This window comes from Sphaeramia orbicularis, chromosome 5 (assembly GCF_902148855.1).
Source record: "Sphaeramia orbicularis chromosome 5, fSphaOr1.1, whole genome shotgun sequence".
NCBI classification, from domain to species: domain Eukaryota; kingdom Metazoa; phylum Chordata; class Actinopteri; order Kurtiformes; family Apogonidae; genus Sphaeramia; species Sphaeramia orbicularis.
The window spans coordinates 17,376,100-17,397,749 of NC_043961.1; the positions used below are offsets into that span (position 1 = coordinate 17,376,100).

General features: G+C 38.4%; 2 protein-coding genes across 2 annotated transcripts; both read left to right on the forward strand.

Moving 5' to 3' along the window:
• Positions 1–191: 191 nt before the first annotated feature.
• isy1 (ISY1 spliceosome associated protein) lies at positions 192–9,409 on the forward strand. The gene is made up of 11 exons (XM_030134191.1): positions 192–382; positions 730–752; positions 1,652–1,703; positions 1,801–1,866; positions 2,595–2,637; positions 2,835–2,947; positions 4,151–4,268; positions 4,359–4,481; positions 8,362–8,459; positions 8,559–8,648; positions 9,202–9,409. Exons 1-11 carry the CDS (start codon positions 380–382, stop codon positions 9,307–9,309), a joined length of 837 nt encoding a protein of 278 aa, XP_029990051.1. The 5' UTR covers positions 192–379; the 3' UTR covers positions 9,310–9,409.
• Positions 9,410–11,613: 2,204 nt separating this feature from the next.
• Positions 11,614–21,580, forward strand: LOC115419509 (haloacid dehalogenase-like hydrolase domain-containing 5). The gene is made up of 9 exons (XM_030134323.1): positions 11,614–11,679; positions 12,294–12,485; positions 16,749–16,861; positions 16,940–17,033; positions 17,345–17,378; positions 17,525–17,699; positions 19,537–19,713; positions 19,855–20,032; positions 20,108–21,580. Exons 1-9 carry the CDS (start codon positions 11,614–11,616, stop codon positions 20,294–20,296), a joined length of 1,218 nt encoding a protein of 405 aa, XP_029990183.1. The 3' UTR covers positions 20,297–21,580.
• Positions 21,581–21,650: the final 70 nt, after the last annotated feature.

Here is a 21,650-nt window from a genome sequence, read left to right on the forward strand (position 1 = left end):
AATATTCACCACTAGCCTCATGAAAGGTACCTAAAACAACCCTATCATGTTTGGAATATTTGTTCAATGTGAATAACTTTTATCACGGCAAAACGGACTCAGAGGCGATGAACACCTGATTTCAAAGGGTTCGTTTTTTGTTTTTTTTTTAATCCAGTAGGTGGCGAAAATTATTCAAAACAACGGAGACCGGAAGCAGTAGAAGAAGTCTGAGTTGGACTTCCTGTTTAGTTTTTCTCGTCGCATGAGGTACAGTTTGGGATAAAAGTTGTTTTTTTTCATCTGGGAGGTTTGGTCGAAACCTGGACCCGGAGCGAACAGACTCGGAACCGGACCCCGCGAGGATAGACCCAGATACACACCCGGATCCTGAGCAGACATGGTAGGTTAGCCTGTTAGCATGCTAATTGTCTAATTCATAGGTTTAAATGGAGCATGTTAGCCTCTGCTGAAAAATGGATCCAAAACAGAAAGAAACACAAATAAAGTATTGATACAATAAAAAATATATGAATAAATGAAATAAAAATATACAATTTATGGGGGTTAATCACATAAATTTGGTTGAAAGTTTTACATAAATAGTTACATATATCTGTCAAGTGTGAAATAATCAGTGTTGCATGTAGATATCGCCTTCTTAGGGTTTTTTTTAGTCTAAGGCCTCTGTTGCTGTTTAACAGTCACCCTGATGTGTGATTTAACGCTGTATTTATTTATTTTTAACAGGCTCGAAATGCAGAGAAGGCCATGTGAGTACTGACATTACCAAGGAATAAATTAAATATATTACTTACAGCTTATACATGCATGTGGGTACATCATTTCTCACAAGAATTACAACCAGTCTTTCAAGTCAAAGAAGAGAGCTGTGCAAAATAAGTTATTCTATGTATATATATTTAGTAGGTATCTGATTCAACTGATCCACCTAAGGCTTTCCCGTGTGGAGTTTCTGTAATTCCTGCTGTACTTGTGCAAGTTCCCACACCAACATAAGCATGCATGTTCAAATTTCCTTCCTTACCTCTGATGGTCTCCAGATGCTCATTTTGCTGCAAAATACAGAAAACATGCCAATAATTTTTAATGTAGACGGTGAAATGTCTGCTGAGACATACAGCACTGTGCAAAAGTTCAGGTAAACTTTAGCTTTGTTATTTTTGCAGGGTTGTAATGCGTATGTGTCTTTTTCTAACAAGAAATATGCAGAAAATGTGTTCACTGTATCACTCACAACTAAACTGAGGAACACCTTCTGCAGGTAGAGTCGGTATTTGGCGTGACCTCCATTTGGATTCAGTAAATCTTCATCCCTCTTGGGTTGGCTGTCTAAGCTTGTGTGATATTACACACCCTCAGATTGTCCCAGAGGCTTTCAGCATTTTTCATCCTTTTCTCTGTCCAGATGATCACATATAGCTTCTACGATATTCAGAATTTTTTTTCCTGAAATGCATGACCACACACATGCATTTCTTAGCCTTTGTAGTAATATATGTACAACTGGAATATACAGCAAATATGTTTTTTTTTTAAAAAGTATTTGAAAGAAAAGTGTATTAGTTTTTAATACTGGTTCAGCATAATGCATGTATATATTCTGTCATGGACAAACAAAGATGTGGTCTTACCTGTCTCCCTCTTTCAGGACGGCCTTGGCTCGGTTCAGACAGGCCCAGTTAGAGGAGGGTAAAGTAAAGGTCAGACTCTACCGACGTCTAAAGCAGTCAGTTACTTACATATTTACTCTGTTTATCTGTTTACTTGTTGCTGTGTCTGTTTGCCTGTTGCCTGTAGGAGAGGAGGCCTTTCCTGGCATCAGAGTGCAGTGAACTCCCTAAAGCTGAAAAATGGAGGAGACAAGTGAGTGACAACTGTTCACACCAGAGTTAAGGGTCATCCATACTGAGATCAGTCACTACTCTATTTCCTTTTAATAGAGCCCACATTTTTATTTCTCTTGGCTCCAGAAGGTACCAGGCCTTTATTTGTAGGAGTTTTGTGTCAGAGGCAGGCCTTTATTTCTAGTTTCCTCTGTTTGGTATGTACAAATGGTGATTTTTAATTGGAAACTTCCCTTTGATTCAGTCATGTTAATAATACTATTTAATAGTATCTTCACAAACTCAACACTTCCTTAACCATTACAAAATAAAAGCTCTAAAGCATTTCAGCAACCAGTCATTTCTTAACATAAGTTTTATATTGGAAATGTTGAAAGTTTCCCCAAATAACACTAACAAAGTAAAACACACACCTGCAATGTCTGAAACTGAACAACACATCAGAGAAGGATCAAGAAGTGTTGAAACCCTTTTATATTACATTGTTAAATATGTTAAGTTTAAGTCATAGAAGTAAACATTGTGCAGAAATTACAAAAGGAGTTTATTAACCAACTTAGTAATTCAACATTTTCATACAAAAATAAATGTCAAATAATGATATCTGGATGTTTTAAAGGCTGCAATTTTGTCCTGAGTGAAAGTTGTAGAGACCAGTCAGTCTTCAGTACATGACAGACTATTCTACAATAATAATTCAGAACCGCTGTGATGATGAAATGTAAATATGTGTGTTTGTTTTTTCAGATAATCAGTGAAATCTCAAAGAAAGTGGCTCAGATCCAGAATGGTGAGTCTTCTGTCACTATTTGCAGAAAACATCTGTTTCCATGAAGCAGAAAGAGGAAGAACAACATTTTCACTCTGTTGTGTTTTTTAAATAATTTTCATTATATGTGTTTTAAGTTTTGTTTTTCTGGACATTTTTTCCATATTTCCCAGCTCTGTGTGTATATTTCATATTTAATTGTCTCTGTGTGTCATCAGCTGGTCTTGGAGAGTTCAGGATTCGGGATCTTAATGATGAGATCAATAAGCTACTGAGAGAGAAGGGTCACTGGGAAGTCCGAATCAAAGAGCTTGGAGGACCTGACTATGCAGTGAGTATCATATATCTATGGTTGCCATGGCAACAACATCAATTTAGGTCTTAATTCATAGTTTTCTGTGAATGCGAAAGTCCACCTCAGGTTTATTTAGTCAAAATATTGGATGGTCCCTGAGTCAGATGTAAAAGTAGAAGTATTGATTAATTGTTTATTTAACACTTTTAAGACGTTTATTGTCTCAGGCACCACATTCTTGTATCCACCATCATTCAGATTACTGCAACTCCTGAACCGTTTGGGCTATTGACAAATTCCGATGGCATCTGAAAGCTGAGATCAGACTCTTTCTATTGGCCTATAACATATTAGAGTTGAAGTCTGTATTGGCTGAGGGGGAGAAGTGGAATTGGGCAGGGCTTAGCACAGCAGAGTGCTGTCAGTGAGAGAGACATGGAAGATTTTTGTTACTTTTAGCAGCATTTTGCGAGGTTTTAGTGGTAAATTCTTTACATAATTGTATATAATAGTGATAATGCTGTTTTGGTGTGTTCTACTAGTGTGTTTTGATGGGTTTTTTTGTCAAGTTTTGCTGTTTTTCTTTACTGTTTTTATCTGTATTCTTACAGTTTGTATAGTTTATTGGTAGTTGTATTTTAGCTGTAAATTTTTCTTGTGTAAATTTTAGCTGTATATATTATATTATATTACATTACATTATATTATATTATGTCTACAACTAGACAGAAAGTGAGGAGACACTTTCACACAGGTTACAAATGACTAGGAAGAACAAAAAATAAGAAGCTGGAACATGGAGACAGAATGATAATGGGAAATAGTTTATAATATATTTCTAATATCTCATAAAGTTTCATTCTGAACATGTACAGTTGTTTTTCATAATAAAACAGTGAACGCCAACAAGAGCATATCGTATTATTATACATGACTACTGACCTTGACCTAATAATAATAAGTCCATGAATGGTTGCCATGTTTGATAAAATATTTCCAGTTTTCTCCCCAGTAAGAATTTTATATTTCTAGTTGTAAATGTTTCATTATATCGTGTAATAAAGCCAAATGGGCTGGTGGTGTTTTTCGTTTCCAATTTAACAAATGAATCTTCATGCTAGCAACATCACAAAACTTAACATATTGAAACGAATGTCTGAAAGTTCAGCAGCAGCAGACTTCGCTCCAAATATAGCAATAATTTGATCCAATTTAAACTGTGGTGTGTGTTTGTTTCAGCGTGTCGGTCCAAAGATGTTGGACCATGAGGGGAAGGAGGTCCCAGGAAACCGAGGGTACAAGTATTTTGGAGCAGCCAGAGACCTGCCGGGAGTCCGAGAGCTCTTCGAGAAAGAGCGTAAGTAAACAATCCCTGCCTACACTTTTAGGAAAGGACGTGACAATGTACTGTCCTCTGATTGGTCCTCATTCACTATGTTACTCACAGCTGCCCCTGCGGTGAGGAAGACGAGGGCAGAGCTGATGAAGGACGTTGATGCAGAGTACTACGGTTACCGCGACGAAGACGATGGTGTCCTACTGCCTCTGGAGGCACAGTACGAAAAACAAGGTTAGTTTAAGATCAGACTCAGCTTTATTGTCATTCAATCAATGGTACATGATAGAATGAAATATAGTTACCCAGGTCTCAGTGTTTGTAGCGTTAGAAAGATAAAAGGACAAAATATATAAAAGGTAAATAGGACAGAATAAAAACTACCATAAAATATGCAAAAACAAACCAAAAACAAAACTTCTTAACCCATAAAGACCCAAACATCCACTGGTGACAAAAAGCATGTACTGATTTAAATGTTGAATGCCTGTTCATCCTCTGATCCTTTCAATCTATGTAAATAATTGGTGTAAAATGCAATTTGTCATATTTTCATTGTCATCAGATATGACCCATTTGGATGTTCAGAGGCTCCATAGTGAACATGGAAACACTGTCAACTTCTACAACATTGATTCACCATAGTGGGGCAGCTTAACCAAAATATCCATAACAATTGTGCATTTTGTGATAAAAGCATGAAATTTGGCACACACTTAGACATTAATATTCTGAAGAGATCTGGATATTGAGCCATCTCAGATTTGACCCCTGATAGCCATGACAGCCATTTTCTTCAATGGCTGACTGCGGTTGCTGGTATTTGACTGACCTGCTCATCTACAGAGTACTGTAGGTTGACTTTGGGACTTGGTTCATCTGTAAATGGGGGGGGGGCTTAGTTCAGGAAAATTTTCAGATTCAACTTTAGCCCTGATTTTCTGATGCTACAAGATATTCTAAGCACCCCTGTGTAATTTTTTTGAAATTTTCATCCAAAAACCCCCCCCTACCCTGAAAATTACTTTTTCAACCCTAAAAACACGGGGTTTTGGGCAACTTTCAAACCTTCTTTACTTTTGATGAAGTACAGTGTAACAATCTGCTCATGCTGGGCCCTAAATGTTTTTTTGTGAGACATGTCATGTCTTCAGAGTGCTTTGCACTACAAAAGGTGTAGTGTCAAGGTCCAATTATAGGTCAAAGGTCACCCAAATTGTCAAAAATGCATATTTGATGAACTTAAGCTGTTAATGTGGGTTCTTCCAAATTTTGGGCTCAGGTTCTCTCCTCAGAATACATCTACTGACCACAAACAACTGACATTCAGTAAGACACATTAAACAACTATTTACTCATGTATTCTCCATACAGATATGTCAAAAATAATAAACAGTACTTTCACATGACTTTGACATTTACATGGATATGTCCTGTTGTGAGTGACACGGTGGTGCAGTGGTTAGCACTGGTGCCTCACAGACAGAAGGTCCTGGGTTTGATTCCAACACCAGTCGACAGGTGTGTTTGCATGTTCTCCCTGTGTCTGCGTGGGTTCTCTCTAGTACTCTGGCTCCTCCCACCATCCAAAGACATGCACTGATAGGTTAATTGATTAATCTAAATTGCCCATAGGTGTGAATGTGAGAGTGATTGTTTGTCTCTATATGTTCATCCCTGTGATGAACTGGCGACATGTCCAGGGTGAACACTGCCTTCACCCATAAGTAGCTGGGATAGGCTCCAAGTGACCCCCGTGACCCTAGTGAGGATAAAGCGGGTTCAGAAAATGAATGAATGTCCTGTTGCAATACTTGTAGCTCCATGATAATGGGTTGTAATGTAGTGTTAGTGATGGTGCAGTGGTTGGCACTGGTGCCTCACAGACAGAAGGTCCTGGATTCAATTCCAACACCAGTCCATGGGGGTGGGACCTTTCTGTGTGGAGTTTGCATGTTCTCCTCATGTCTGTGTGGGTTCTCTCTGGTACTCTGGCTCCTCCCACCATCCAAACACATGCACTGATAGGTTAATGGGTTCATCTAAATCCCCCATAGGTGTGAATGTGACAGTGGTTGTTTGTCTCTATATGTTCAGTCTGTGATGAACTGGTCACATGTCCAGGGTAAACCCTGCCTTCACCTGTAAGTAGCTGGGATAGGCTCCAAGTGACCTAGTGAGGATAAAGCGGGTTCAGAAAATGAATGAATGAAGTGTTAGTGATTCCCGCCAAAATGTGTGCTAGTGTTTCCCTCCACACTAATGGCAGCAGATTCAAATGGAATGTACATGTGTCAATATTTAGTCTGTAATGTGTCTTTAAAGGGCCAAAGGCCTTGGGGGATCCCACCAGGAAACCAGAGGGAACAGAACTGAGGACGAATTTGATAAATGTCGGAATGGTATGAATGTTTGAAAAAAACTAGGCATTTTGGTGACCTTTAACCTCCAACATGACCTTGACATTAGACTGTTCATAGTACAAAGTACTCTGACCATACAATATGGCACTTACAAGATCATTAAATGGCCCATCACGAACATATTTATACATTGCACTGGACAAAAGAGTGGAGAAGCTGTGAAAGTTGCGATTTTCAGAGTTAAAAAAGTAATTTTCGGGGGGGGGGGGGGGGGGGGGGGGGGGGTTGGACAAAAATGTCAAAAAAATTACACAGGAGTGCTTAGGATATTTTGTAGCATCAGAAAATCAGGGCTAATGTGGTATTTGATATTAAGCCCCCCCCCCCCCACTACTGTAAATGGTCAGGAAAGACCAGGGAAGAACCAGTACTTGAAATTGTGCAAGACATAACATTCTAATTAGACTAATTAGCATAATTAGTCTAACCTGACCTTAAATGCACAGGTCTTTATGTGTGTGAGGGAGACTGCTCACAGGAAGGACTTCTGATCACTGGAAAGAACCATGAGCCGGTGACAATGTCTTGATCATAAAGTGTCAGAGAACAGTTACTGCTGCCATGTTGGAAAACAACTGCCATGTAAAATTTTGTAGTGGCCAAAAGTTTTCAATAAATACCTAAATGCGATAGTAAGAATGCTAATGTTGATAACTTGTTCCACAATCTGAACAGAAAAGTATTACATTACTGCAAAATGTCAATTTTAAGCAGATTTTGAGCGCCACCTTGAATCAAATCAAAATTTTGACCTCTGAGCAGACTGGAACCACAAAAAATGACTTCAGCACATCCCAAACTATAGAAATAGACACGAAGAACATGAATATTTATCAACTGTGTCTAATTCTATGCTTAAATCAATTTTCACGCAACGCGATTGGCGGCCATCTTGAAAAATGGCCATTCAAGACGAAATTTGAGGTGGCTCAATATCTATATCTGCTCACTATCTATCAGTCTACATCTGTGCCGATTTTGGTGCTTTTACCACAAAATGCACAATAGGTTAGCTCTGCTGCCCCACTACCAGTAAAACCCATGGAGTTGGATCAAAGACAGTGGATGGACATACTAAGTTTATGTTCAGTTAATGATATATTTGCTGAAAAAGTCACTTTTTCTTCAGTTTTCTCTGTTTTGATATAATAATCATTTGAATTTACTCTACAAGGTTACGTCTAAATAAAGCATAGGAAATTAAATATAGGGAAATGCATTATTTGCAGTGGGCAATACAAAATACAGAGGGTACTGTTATAATAAATGATGAGAAATCCCCTAAGTACAGGTTAAATAGAGAGAAAAATTTACTTGGGAACTGCCACAAAAGTAACACTGGGTCTTTATTGGGTTAGTATGTTTAAAACTATACAGTATGCAGCAACAGCACGGTTAAAGTGATGGCACAAGTAGCAGCAGCTACAGTGAAATAAAGTGACAGTCGTGACTTTAGCAGCATCATGATCAGTTGTTAAGGTGCACAGTAGACAGTATATGAGGGCTGACTGCATCCGGGTAGAAGCTGTTTTCAGTCTGAAGTTACAAGAACAAAATGAGATTTACAAAAAAAAAACCTAAACAACTGTTTCACGAAAGAGTGATGAGAGTTTACACACAAATGTACAGTTAGTAAATTAAAACAATGTGACAGTTTATCCTTTACAGTCTCTGTATGTTTTCTGGCACAGCTGTGTTGGACGCGGTGCTGAAGTGGAGGACAGACAGAGAATCTCGTCTGACCACAGAGGAGGAAGAGGAGAACATCTACACCGTCCACAACGAAGAGGTGATGTCCACTCCACCAATCACAGAGCTCCTCAGTGCTCTCCCATGATCCTCTGCTTCACCTGTGTGTGGTTTTTTTTAATTTTTTTGCTCCATGCAGCCTGATGGCGATGACATTGGGGAGGAGGCTGAGGGAGAGGAGGGAGGAGTCGGCTTCATCGCTCATGTACCCGTTCCATCACAGAAAGAGGTGAGAAGAAGAAGAAAATCAGCAAAAAGAAAGTGTTCTTTGGTTTATATTGATCAGCATTCGGTGCAGATTCAGTCATATTTAATTGAACTGAAGTGAAAATGGTGACCTCTGACCCTTGACCTGTCTGTCTGTGTAACCTCTGACCCCTCGTCTGTCTGTGTGACCTCTGACCCTTCACCTGTCTGTCTGTGTGACCTCTAACCCCTCGCCTGTCTGTCTGTCTGACCTCTGACCCTTCACCTGCCTGTCTGTCTGACCTCTGACCCCCTCACCTGTCTGTCTGTGCAACCTCTGAGCTGTCTGTCTATCTGACCTCTCACCCCTCGCCTGTCTGTCTGTGTGACCTCTGACCCCTCATCTGTCTATGTGACCTCTGACCTGTCTGTCTGGCTGACCTCTGACCATTCACCTGCCTGTCTGTGTGACCTCTCACCCCTCACCTGTCTGTCTGTCTGACCTCTCACCCCTTGCCTGTTTGCCTTTGTAAACTTTGACCCCTCACCTGTCTGTGTGACCTCTGACCCCTCACCTGTCTGTCTGTCTGTCTCAGGTGGAGGAGGCTCTGGTTCGGAGGAAGAAGATGGAGCTGTTGCAGCGTTACGCCAGTGAGACCCTTCAGGCTCAGAGTCAGGAAGCTCGGACCCTCCTCGGCCTGTAGGAGGGGGAGGGCCTTCTGTATGGGGAGCCGGGGCCTCTGTTGTCATGTACATAATGTGATTTTTTATTCCTGTGTTTGATAATAAAACTGGTTGAGCTCAGTCTGGCTTCTTTTCATCCTTTAATCTTCAAGTCTTATTTCAGAAACATGTACACAGATGTTAACCCTTTAGTGTCAGAAAAGCTGATCAGAGTTTGTTCAGTTAGTTCTGCCGGTTGTCAAAGGCAGACAAAGGCCATGTTTATAACCTGTAGGCAAAAATACACGTCTGAAAACTGTTGACGTATTATTACTACTATTACTTGTAATACTAGCATCGCCTCCTTTCTTTCTGAGTGTAGAAGGAAAGAACTTGTTGAACTTACCATATAGACAGAGGAAGAGGAGGATGAAGACTACCATTATCATCTTAAAGCCTATTGGTTGATTTCATTGAGCACTTTAAATCCAAGCTGACAGTTCTTCACACTGACTATAACTTGCACTTGTTTTTCTTAATCTACTCATAAATGTTAATCTCACTATTTATAGTTAAATGTGTCAGTTATTTGTGTTTTAACTGTGTCTTGTATTTGCTGCTGGACTCCTTTTTAAAAGAGGTTCTTAATCTCAATGGGATTTTTTTCCCCTGGTTAAATAAAGGTTAGTAAAAAATAAAAAAAAAAACTGATACAGAACAGCTGCTGCCTTCACTGACAGTCCAATCCCAAACTGTGACCTTCTGTCTGTTTTGGGTTCACGTGCCCTTCAGTTTCTCTTGTCATAAGTTTTCAATCTGGTGGCTGATTGGTTGATTGGCGGCAGCATTCCACAGCATGTGATTGGCTGATTAATGGCGGAACGCTGCATGTGAGGGACGGTCAGCTGTGTCCAATCAGCTATGTGTTTTTGTCCACAGTGAGGAGCAGTTTGTCGCCTTTGCATGTGGAGATAAACACGTTACATTCATGTTTCTGCGTGGCATCCAAGAACCAGATCAAAAAACCCACATGACGGCAAATAAACACCTACGCATCTGAAAACATTATGATGAGACTGAGTTATAATATCTGTTAGTCCTACTTTTATGGATCTTTAAAGGAAAACATCCATTTAAGCTAAAGGTCAAACTCCAGGTTAAATGTCAAATTATCTCAACGAAAAAACCAACATATGATTTATTTAAATGAATAAGATAGAAAGAAGAAAACGAACAACTAACAAACCAAATAACGAAAACAAAAATGAACAAATTTACCAAAGAAAATCAACAAAAGAATCAAATGGGAACAAAACATGAACAAAATGATCAAAACAGAAGCAAATATTGAAAAAATGAACAAAACCGTGAGAAATTTATTAAATGAACAAAACAATGCAATTAAAATAAACTAAATCAACCAAATTAACAAAAATTAGCAAAGTAAAATAGCCTTTATTGTCATTGTGTGTTCAATGGAATTAGGAGTGTGATTCCAGTCAGTGCAACAATATGAATTAAAAAAAAACAAAACAAAACAATATGTTAGAAAATAAAATTACAAAATAAGAGTAAAATAAGAAAATAGAATATAAAATTTAACAAAAGTAAAATAAGAAAAGAACTAAAACAGGTTGAAATAAAAATAGACATAAAATATGAACAGACACAATATTTAGCGTATTCACAGTAATAGTAGCGCGTATATCTATGAAAGTCTATATAAATAGTGCATTTGTATCTAAAATATTGCATTGTTTTTGTAAGAACAGAGTGTTATTGCACAACTTATTCACATAATTCACATTTTGCAGAGGTCTCGGACATTATTGGAAGTGATTGCATGAGGATACATTGAGAGAAGTGACTGTAGAGAAAGAGTAAATGAGCAAAATAATGAGCATAATAATCACAAAATGAACAAAAAAAATTAAAAGGGGTCAAAATAATGAACATAAATTAATAAAGTAATCAGTAGACTTTAAAAATAAAATAATGAAAAGAAAATACTGAAACTAATAACCAAAATGAACAAAACAATTAAAAAGGGAGAAAAATAATGACATTAAATTTAACAAAATGAGCAAAAATGACCAAAATAGTGAAGAAAAATCAAAAGGGGGAATAAAAGGAAGAATAGTGAACAAAATAATCCTAAGGTAAATAATTAACATTAACTAAGGCAAATGAGCCCAGATGGACCAGGACCATGTGGGACATGTTGGACTTGCCACTGATGTCTTCCACAGTCCCTCTGGTCCAATCACAGAGCAGATGCTGGTCGTCCTGGTGTTGGTATAAATGAGCTGTGTCTCAGACTCCGACTCCGACTCTCAGACTCAGTCATGTGGTGTCGACGTTTAACTCAGAAGGCGACTGGAGTTTTACACAGAAGGAGCCTCAACTCACAGGTCAGTGTCTCAGTCTGGAAGTGTCCTCTGGACTGGACTGTCCTTTGTGTCTCAGAGTCAAGACTGTCATCTGTGCCATATTAATTCTTTAATGGAACAGTTTATGGGCAGATCTGTGACAGGGATACTATTAATGAGCTGTCTGTCTGTCTGTCTGTCTGTCTGTGTCTCTCCCTGGCTGTCTTTCTTTCTGTTTCTGTCTCTTTCTGTCCCTCTCTCTTTCTCTCTTCCTGTCTCTGTCTCACTCTTGGGCTCCATCCGTCTCTCTTCTATCGGCATCTGTGTCTTTCTGTCTGTTTCTATGTCTGTCTGTCTTTCCCTATCTGTCTGCCTGTCTGTCTATCTGTCTCTCCCTGGCTGGCTTTCTTTCTATCTGTTTCTGTCTCTTTCTGTCGGTCTGTCTGTCTTGCTTGCTCCCTCTTTGTCTCTTTCCTTGTCTCCCCTGTCTGTGTCTGTCTGTGTTTTTGTCCCTGTCTGTCTCTCTCAAACTCCGTCTCTCCCTTCTATCTCTATATGTCTTTCTATGTCTCTATGTCTGTCTGTCTCTCTCCGCTGTCTCTATCTGTCTGTCTGTCTGTGTCTCTGTCTCCTTGTCCATCTGTCTGTATTTTCAGGCCGGTGTCCTCTTTGATGTGGACGGTGTCCTCGTCCGTGGCGGTTCATTGATTCCTGCTGCTCGACGAGCCTTTAGGAAACTTCTGGACTCCAACAACAACTTCCTGTTTCCCGTCGTCTTTGTCACCAATGCAGGAAGTTGTCAGAGGCATCAGAAGGCAGACCAGCTGTCTCGCCTGCTGGATGTCCAGGTGAGGCACAGACCTGAGCTTTTACAGTTAAAAACAATCATAGACCTGTTGAATCAGGAATGGAGGTGCCTGAGGAGGTCATGTGACTCAAGATTTTACTGTTGGGATGAAATCATGAGAGTTTTCATGGAGTTGCAGTTCCGTCATCATTTAGAGCTGGAGTGTCAATCATAAGGCCCATGGCCAAAACCAGCCCGCCAAAGGGTCCAATCTGGCCCGTAGGATGGATTTGTGAAATGCAAAAATTACACTGAAGATATTAACAACAAATGATGCTAAAATCATTTTAGTTCAGGTTCCACATTCAGACCAATATACTCTAAAGTGGATCAGACCAGTAAAATAATAACATAATAACTAATATATAATGACAACTACATTTTTTTTCACTTTGTTTTAAGTCATGTAAATTTTATTTATAAGGCACTTTAAAAACAACACAGCTGGCCAAAGTGCTGTACACAGACATAAAAACAAATAAAACACATAAAACAATTAATAAAAACAATGCAAGTAATTACAATTAAAACAATTAAAAGCCAACTTCTCACAATGAGTTAAAATCCAATGTTTTAGTGTAAAAAAGTAAAATTGCATGAAAATATTTACATTTATAAACTATCCTTCAAAAAATGTGAATAACATGAACAACATGAAGTATCTTTATAGAAGTCAGTGTAATTGTACCAATATCCTGTCTGTTACTAAATGTTTTGTGTATTCGTAGATCCACTGTGATTTTTAAGTTTTAATGCACACATGTCAGTAATAAACTGAAGCATAGTATTGTTAAAATTGCGCTTATTTTTCTTAATAAATTTCAGGTTGTTCATGTTATTCACAATTTTTTTTTAAAAGTATAGTTTGTAGACGTAAACATTTTCTGATCCACTTTAGATTATGTTGGGCTGAATGTGGAACCTGAACTAAAACAAGCTCTATTTGATACAGTTTGTTCTTCTTCTGTAGTTAAATCATTACAGTAGTTTCATCACCCCCTAAAGGGTAGACTTCTGGTCATTTAACCCTTTTAATACTACCATTACAACAGGCCACTTATATTTAGTTTATTATGTTTTTTAAAGGGTCAGAAAATGTCTTTTTTGCCAATTCTTTTGCACCTTTTGCAACTTAATTTCAATATCTGTCCATTAATTATCATCATTATATGTAATAAATGCTTAAAACAGTGTGCTATAGAAAAAAACACTAGATTTTTTTTTTATCATATTCATCATGAAAATCAACTGTAAATGTTCATAATGAAACTTTATGAAATTATTAAAATAAACTTTTTTATTTTACATGTGCTCAAACATTTTCGTCTGTCTAGATCATTCTTCAGCAAGGTTTTATCCATATTTTTATGGTAAATTCTTGTAGAATATTGTATGTAATAGTGATAGTGCTGTTTTGGACTGTTCTACTAGTGTGTTGTGTGTTTTTGTCGAGTTTTACTGTTTTTTCATTGGTTTTATCTGTATTTTACCAGTTTGTGTAGTTCATTGATAGTTGTATTTTAGCTGTAAATATATATATATATATATATATATATATATATATATATATATATATATATATATATATATATATATATATGTACATACACACACACACACACACACACATGTGTGTGTGTGTGTCTAAATCTATATGCAGAGAGTTACTAGCCAGGGCAGAAAGAGATACAGTGTCTGTAAAAGAAGCAGATGATGGATGTTTTAGTCAGTGAAATGAGGGGCTCTGTCTACAACTACAACTAGACAGAAAGTGAACAGAAACTTAAAAAAAAGGATCAAAATGACTAGAAAGAACCAAAAATAAGAAGAACATGGATGCAGAATTATCTAGTTGAACTAAAATGCACATGCAGTAAAAGCACATGGAAAATAGTTCATTATGAACATTTACAGTTGATTTTCATAAATATGCTAAAAATTCAAGACATTTTTTTGTTATCATACACTGTGTTAAGCATTTATTTTGTATAATAATAATAATAATTAATGACCAGACACTGAACGTTAAGTTCTTTCTGAAAAAAATGTGCAAAAGAATTGGCAAAAAAAAAAAAAAAGAAATTTTCTGACACTGTTATTACAAAACAACATAAAAATGTAGATCTGTCATAATGATAGGTGTTAAAGGGTTAAACACATACTGACTGTGATATCCTCCCACATTATATCCTTGGGAATAAGAAGTTTTGGATATGAACAACTAGAGCTAAAATGTAACAACTACAGAAGTCATCTGTGATCTGTGACATGTCTGTCATTTAAGTAAAACTAATTCTATTGTAGCTTCTTTACAGTGTCTTCACCTTTGTTTCCATCCCTCTATGCTGATGATACTGTTGTTTCTAAAATAAATACTCTTGACTAGGGCTGGGCAAGTTAACGCGTTATTACTGCATTAACGCATTCATTAAAGAATGGCAACAATTTTTTTTTTATCTCACGTTAATGCCGTTTTATTCCAACTCCTATTATTCTGCCCCTGCTTGTGTGCGTGTAGCGATTAGCTCGGCAGATAGACAACAGGTTTCCCAAGAAAAGCCGGACGCCGAAAACTTCTCTCCAAATCTCTTACTTGAGACTCACTGTAAAACTGCAACATACATACAAAATGTTATGTTCATTGCCTTAGTACATTTACATGGCATTATACATTTAAATGAATGGGAAAAAGATCGCTTGCTCAATGCTAACTTGAATGGGAAAATCCATAGACACGCTAACGATTAGCATTTACAGATTAATTTAAGATTTACAACGTCTTTTTATCCAGCAACAAAGGTTCACATCAGAGATATTTTATACTATTCATTCTTACAACAACAGAACATAAAATACTCACAGGCAAACGTTTTTCAGGCCATACAAACAGAGTGAAAGAAACATGTCTGTTAGTTCCTTCTTATGTCCGAACTGACTACGGTAACACCGCAAGGACAAAACATACATTATTCCGACCACTAGAGGGCCCCCTTTGGTTGCTTTTAACAATTGAACATCACATATTATTGGGCTTATTAGTATTAGTACTTATTAGTGATCTTAAGACTCCTGTCAATCACTCACAACCGGAAATAAACTGGTGTGGACATAAACATGGAGAAAAGTACCGGTCTTTTACATGGACATTTTCATTTTAAATGTCTTCAGATGGTGGGGTTGAGAAGGCCAGAGTTGTTTGGAAGCACTCCCAGATAGCAAATATTTTGGCAGTATTATGGCATACATTTGGCATTTTTGGCTTTCTTTTGGCATTATGAAAACCTTCAGGCTTAACTGTGGTATGATTAAGGTTATCCATAATAGATATGGAGGCACCAGCAATATATAGCTCAGTTGTGGCATATGTCTGGTTAACCAAAAGACTGGGCAAAGAGCGGGATCAAGTATAGGGATGGTATGGCATGTTTTGGCTACTTTTTGGCTGGATTATGGGGATTTGTGGCTTTTCTGGGACAATCATGGCTATATTTTGGAAGTCCGCAATTAGTTTTGGGTGAATTTTGGCTTCCCTCTGGTTTGATTTTGGCTTGTCTATTTTGGGCCATTTAGGGCCCATACATCCACCCAGAACTTTGCCAAATGGCATGCCAGTTTTGGGCCAGATTTAAGCCATAATGATTTTGCTATCTGGGCTGCAATGTGGAATTATTTTTTTATCACCGGAGTACTTCCAGTCTGAAATATCACTTAAAGGCAATACACGCTGCTGATGCCGGCAAACCCCCCATATAACTATGCGATTAATCATGATTAATCACAGATATCCACATGATTAATTGCGATTAAAAATTTTAATAGCTGCCCAGCACTAATCTTGACATAATAAAACCTACAAAACCAAATCTGTTTCCTCGTGATGATAACCCTGCAGGGCTCATCCAGTCTTTCACAAACCAAACTGAAAGAGCCAATAAAAACTAGAAGCACTCGGAGAGCGCAGACCTCCGCCAAGGCTGATCAGTGGCCCCCCCCATGGGCCCCCCCACCCCCGATCACCACCAAAATTCAATCATTTCTTCCTTATCCCATTTCCAACAAATCCTGAAAATTTCATCCAAATCTGTCCATAACTTTTTGAGTTATGTTGCACACTAACGGACAGACAAACAAACAAACAAACAAACAAACAAACAAACAAACAAACAAACCCTGGCAAAAACATAACCTCCTTGGCGGAGGTAATAAAAACTCATCCATATCTATAAGCATCTGACAGTGTGTGACCTCTCTCTTTCCCTGGCAGATCACTCCAGACCAGGTGGTACTTTCCTACAGTCCTTTACGAATGCTGAGGAGTTTTCATGAGAAGTGTGTACTGGTATCAGGACAGGGACCGGTGACCGACATCGCTAACTCGTATCCTCTGAACTGTGTTAGTGATGTTTATCATTGACATATTAATCAATGGCATTAGCTTCCTGAACATGGCCCCAGTCTGGGTTTTCAGAAGGTGGTGACCATTGAACAGCTGAGACAACATCATCCCCTGTTAGACATGGTGGACCACAACAGGAGACCCTCACTGTCAGTATGTACTGTAACTGAATTTTTTTTTTTTTTGCACTAAAACAAAGAGAAAAGTTGGAATTGTCATTATTTATGGGTTATTATGTTATTATTTTACTAGTCTTACCCACTTGAGGTCAAATTGGGCTGAATTTGGAACCTGAACTAAAATAAGTTTGACATCCCTGCTTTAAAGCATATTAATGGTACAGAAAGTGTATTTTTTTTTAAATTTTATTTCTATTTCTACCTGCCTGTCTGTATATTTCTGTTTTTGTCTGGTTTTTTTTTTATATTTGGGATCATCTTCTGTCTTGGTCTTTTCTCTTTCAGTCGTCTCCTTTACACAGTCTTCCCAAAATAGAAGGTAACAGATACCTCATTCCTGGGTTATTTGAGTCTTTCTTCAGATTTATTGTTAGTTTTTCATGTGTTATACAGAAAACCTTGTGTTTCTTAGATGAATGTTCCAGTCAGTGGTATTTTTATCATTTTTATCCTGTGTTTCTGCAGCAATCATTCTGTTCGGGGAGCCAGTCAGATGGGAGACCAACCTCCAGCTACTGGTGGATGTCCTGTTAACCAATGGGAGCCCTGGCTCTGCCTACCAGCCACAGCCATCCGTCCAGCTGCCTGTGTTAGCCTGTAACATGGACCTGATGTGGATGGCCGAGGCCCCGTCACCACGGTAACAACATAACAATTCAGTTTTCATTATGGACTAAAGTAGAACGGGGTAATGCGACCAGAAATTACATGATATTTATCATCATAAATGTCAAATCATTTTGATCCTAAGAATGGCTGCAAAGTTAACTTCTATTATCAGTTAATCTGTATTAATTCTATGCATATTGAATATGTCACTGTAACTCAATAACTCATCTGTTCAACTTCATTATTGCAACTTTAATGTCTATTTATTGTCTCCTCAACACCCTGCTGTTTATAGTTATATTCTGGTAATAGTTATATACTATTCTATTTTTACCTCCGCCAAGGAGGTTATGTTTTTGCCAGGGTTTGTTTGTTTGTTTGTCTGTCCGTTAGTGTGCAACATAACTCAAAAAGTTATGGACAGATTTGGATGAAATTTTCAGGGTTTGTTGGAAATGGGATAAGGAAGAAATGATTAAATTTTGGTGGTGATCAGGGGTGGGGGGGCCCACGGGGGGGGGCCACTGATCAGCCTTGGCGGAGGTCTGCGCTCTCCGAGTGCTTCTAGTTTTCTTCTATTTTTTAGTGTTTCTTTTTCTACTATGTTTATTTTGCACCATGGGGCCTCATAGTTTTGTAATTTCAGTTTCCTGTATGTGATATGCATATGACTGTGTAGGTTCTCATTTGCCCAGGTCATCATTTTTCTCGGTGGTTCTTCCAGGTTCAACTGGACTAATTTGAAAACATTTTGTTTCTCATCCAAGAGACTGCTTCAGTTCTAATAACTGGTGGGGGAAACTGGACTTATAAACCTGTGGGGGATGTGGTCTGTGTAGGTCCATATGTTAATGGCCTTAAGTGTTAGGGTCGTAGAGGGTGTGGCCCCGGGGGTCAGGGTCGTTGATGAGTGGGTGGGTGGGTTGCTGTCCAAGTCCCTCAGGGGGGGGTTGTTTGCTTTCAGGTGAGTCCAGATGTGGAAGGTTGTTAGCTAAAAACTGTTTGGGAATGTTATGTAAAATAGTGTTTTTGATAAATAGTGTTTGTGTCAAACCCACCAAATCCTGAGACAGGCTCTGGTTCATCCCAAGGACAAACTACCGAGGGAGATGCAAAGCTGTTCAGTGCAGTTGGGAATGTACTGACTTATACTTAGGAGAAGCCAAACAACCCCTCCATAAACGTATCAACACAGGAGAGCTTCCACCTCAGGCCAAGACTCTACAGTCCATCTTTATTTGGAAGAAAAGGGTAATTCCTTTGAGGACAGCAATGTCCGGATATTAGAAGACAAATGGTTTGAAAGAGGAGTCAAAGAAGCCATTTTTGTGAAAGTGGAAAATCCTTCCCTGAACAGAGGTGGTGGTCTACTTATCAAACACCTACTGCATAACATCATTTTAAACAACATTCCCAAACAGCTTTCAATGAACAACCTTCCACATCTGCACTCACCTGAGAGTAAACAAACGCCCCTGAAGGACTTAGACAATAACTCACGCCCTCGTCAATAACCCTGAAAGTCACACACAATACCCACCAATCCCCCCACCCCATGACCCTAACACTTCAGTTTGTTAACATATAGATTAATACCTACATAGACCACTGCCCATGGAGGTTTGTAAGTCCAATTTCCCCCACCAGTTATTAAAACTGAAGAAGTCTCCTGGATGAGAGACGCAACATTTTCAAAAGAGCAAAACCAGTCCAGTTGAACCTAGAAGAACCCCTAAGAAGATGTACATATGGCAAAACTAACAATAAAGATGACTTTGTATTAATCTGGGAAAATTCAAGATCAGAAAGTGAACAGATGGAGAAACCAGTGTCTTCTGACTGGATTTAACCTTTCTGTGCTGCCGTAGATTTGGTCATGGGATGTTCCTGCTGTGTCTGGAGTCCATCTATAGGAAGCTGATGGGACGTGACCTACAATACCAAGGCCTGCTGGGAAAACCTGGTCTGCTGACATATCAGTATGCAGAACAGCTACTAAGGAAACAGAACAACAACCACAAACTGAAGACCATCTATGCTGTGGGGTAATCAAAAACATCAGAACAGCTGCAACCAAACACCCACACCTTGTCCACCTCTGACATCATAGTTTTGTTCTAAACCTGATTAAATAGTTTTTGTTCTAAAAACACCATCTGATCAAATTGCAAAACATTGTTGCTTAGTGATAACCTGATGACAGACATCTACGGCGCGAACCTGTACAACCGGTACTTGGCTCAGCAGCATGTTACCATGGTGACATCCTCTCAGGTCATTGCCCAGGGATCAGGGACCGAGGCGGCAGTGGCGGTGCCAGAGGAGGAGCTGGCATGTGTGGCGGCTGAGTGCCATTCCATACTGGTGGGTGGAGTCAAATCAAGTGCCTCTATCTGTCTGTTGATCTGTGTTTTAATCAGTTACTCTACCTGTCCTCAGGTGTGCACAGGTGTGTACAACCCTCACGCATCATTGCCTAGCAACGAGAGCAGTAGCATCACAGAGACGGTGTTCCACGGTCACAGAGACCTGGTCCTGGACCCGGACCTGGTGGAGCCAACTCATGTGGTGGAGGATGTGGAAGCTGCCGTGGACCTGATGCTGCAAAAGGAGGTTGCTGACCTCTGACAGACCAGAGATATTCTGATTAAAGTCACACCTTTACCTGATCCACAAACCTAATTTATGTGACATGGGAAAATCCTAGTTCCTGTTATTACTGAGCCCGTTTACATGGACATTAATACTCGGATCATTATCTGATTTCTGGAGTAATCCGATTATTATTGATCAAGGAAACAGTATAATCTGATCTGTTTGATCAGATAACAGCAGTAATCTGATTATAATAAATCAGATTAACATACCTGGATTTGTCCCCAATACTTCCATGTCTTCCTGCATGTATACAGGTTAATCTGATTTATTGAATTGTGTTTCTTCCCCTCCTATTTGGATGCAAAGTTAAGATCATTTGTGTTAATGGATATGATGTTTTCATATGTCACATGTTTGAATATTGTTCTGTGACATGGTATGTCATGTGGGATGTGACAATTTAACATCTAATAATTTATTAAACACAACATTTCATGACTATATATTCACTGTTAACATTAGACAATATATCTGCATGTCTGTATATTTATGGTTCAGTCTTTTATGTAAAAACAGAATCAATCTGACCCAGATCAACGTCTGTCAGACTGACTCTGATTTTAACATGAACTCCAGAGGAAGAACTTTATCTCCATGAAAAAACACGGCAATAGAGGTATTTGGTTTTTAACTCAAAAGTTACAGTCATTGTTACTGCAAAGGATACAAGTGGTCGTTGTTGGAACTAAAAACATTGCCCTGAAAATAACCAATTTGACCTCAGTCATTGAATCACAGGTGTCCCTTTTTGCAGGGCAAATAAATAAATACATACATACATATATACTGTGCAAAAATATTAAACTTATAAGCAATGACTAAAAAAAATTAAACCAAGCTTTGCTCTGTACAGTCCAGTCATCTGACTGAAGTGACATGAATGTCATCTGTTCTCTTTGTCAATTCCACAATAAAACCTGCTGCATTTCTTTTTTTTTTGCAACTGAAATTACTGAATTAGAAAATGAAATACTCTCATATTATTAATTCATGACAGTGAACTTAACATGAATGTGAAATGTTCTGATCTTTGACTCATGAACAATGAATATAAAAAACAAGACTGAATACTTAATAAATGCAACATTTACTGGAAAAAAAGTAGACTAAAGTAAGTTTTATCAAGTGCTTCATCTGTATTTCCATCCTTAGTTGATAGTATTTTAAACAATATCACTATGTAACAACACTGACTATAAATGAAAACTCACCGATTTCTGAATTTGATTTCCTTTATTCTTGAATATTTGCAAGGTCAAAAAGCGTAATGACAATTTGATGATTAAAACTTGTTTTGTTTTGTTTTTTTAAGTTTCTGTGCATT

Excerpts from the sequence above, each read along its gene's own strand:
- isy1 (XM_030134191.1), top strand. Across the intron at positions 1,704-1,800 it reads TAGAGGAGGGTAAAGTAAAG|GAGAGGAGGCCTTTCCTGGC; the intron begins GTCAGACTCTAC and ends TGTTGCCTGTAG. Across the intron at positions 1,867-2,594 it reads CTGAAAAATGGAGGAGACAA|ATAATCAGTGAAATCTCAAA; the intron begins GTGAGTGACAAC and ends TTGTTTTTTCAG.
- LOC115419509 (XM_030134323.1), top strand. The coding sequence starts at position 11,614 with ATGTGGTGTCGACGTTTAACTCAGAAGGCGACTGGAGTTTTACACAGA. Across the intron at positions 12,486-16,748 it reads CTCGCCTGCTGGATGTCCAG|ATCACTCCAGACCAGGTGGT; the intron begins GTGAGGCACAGA and ends TTTCCCTGGCAG. Across the intron at positions 19,714-19,854 it reads AAGACCATCTATGCTGTGGG|TGATAACCTGATGACAGACA; the intron begins GTAATCAAAAAC and ends ATTGTTGCTTAG.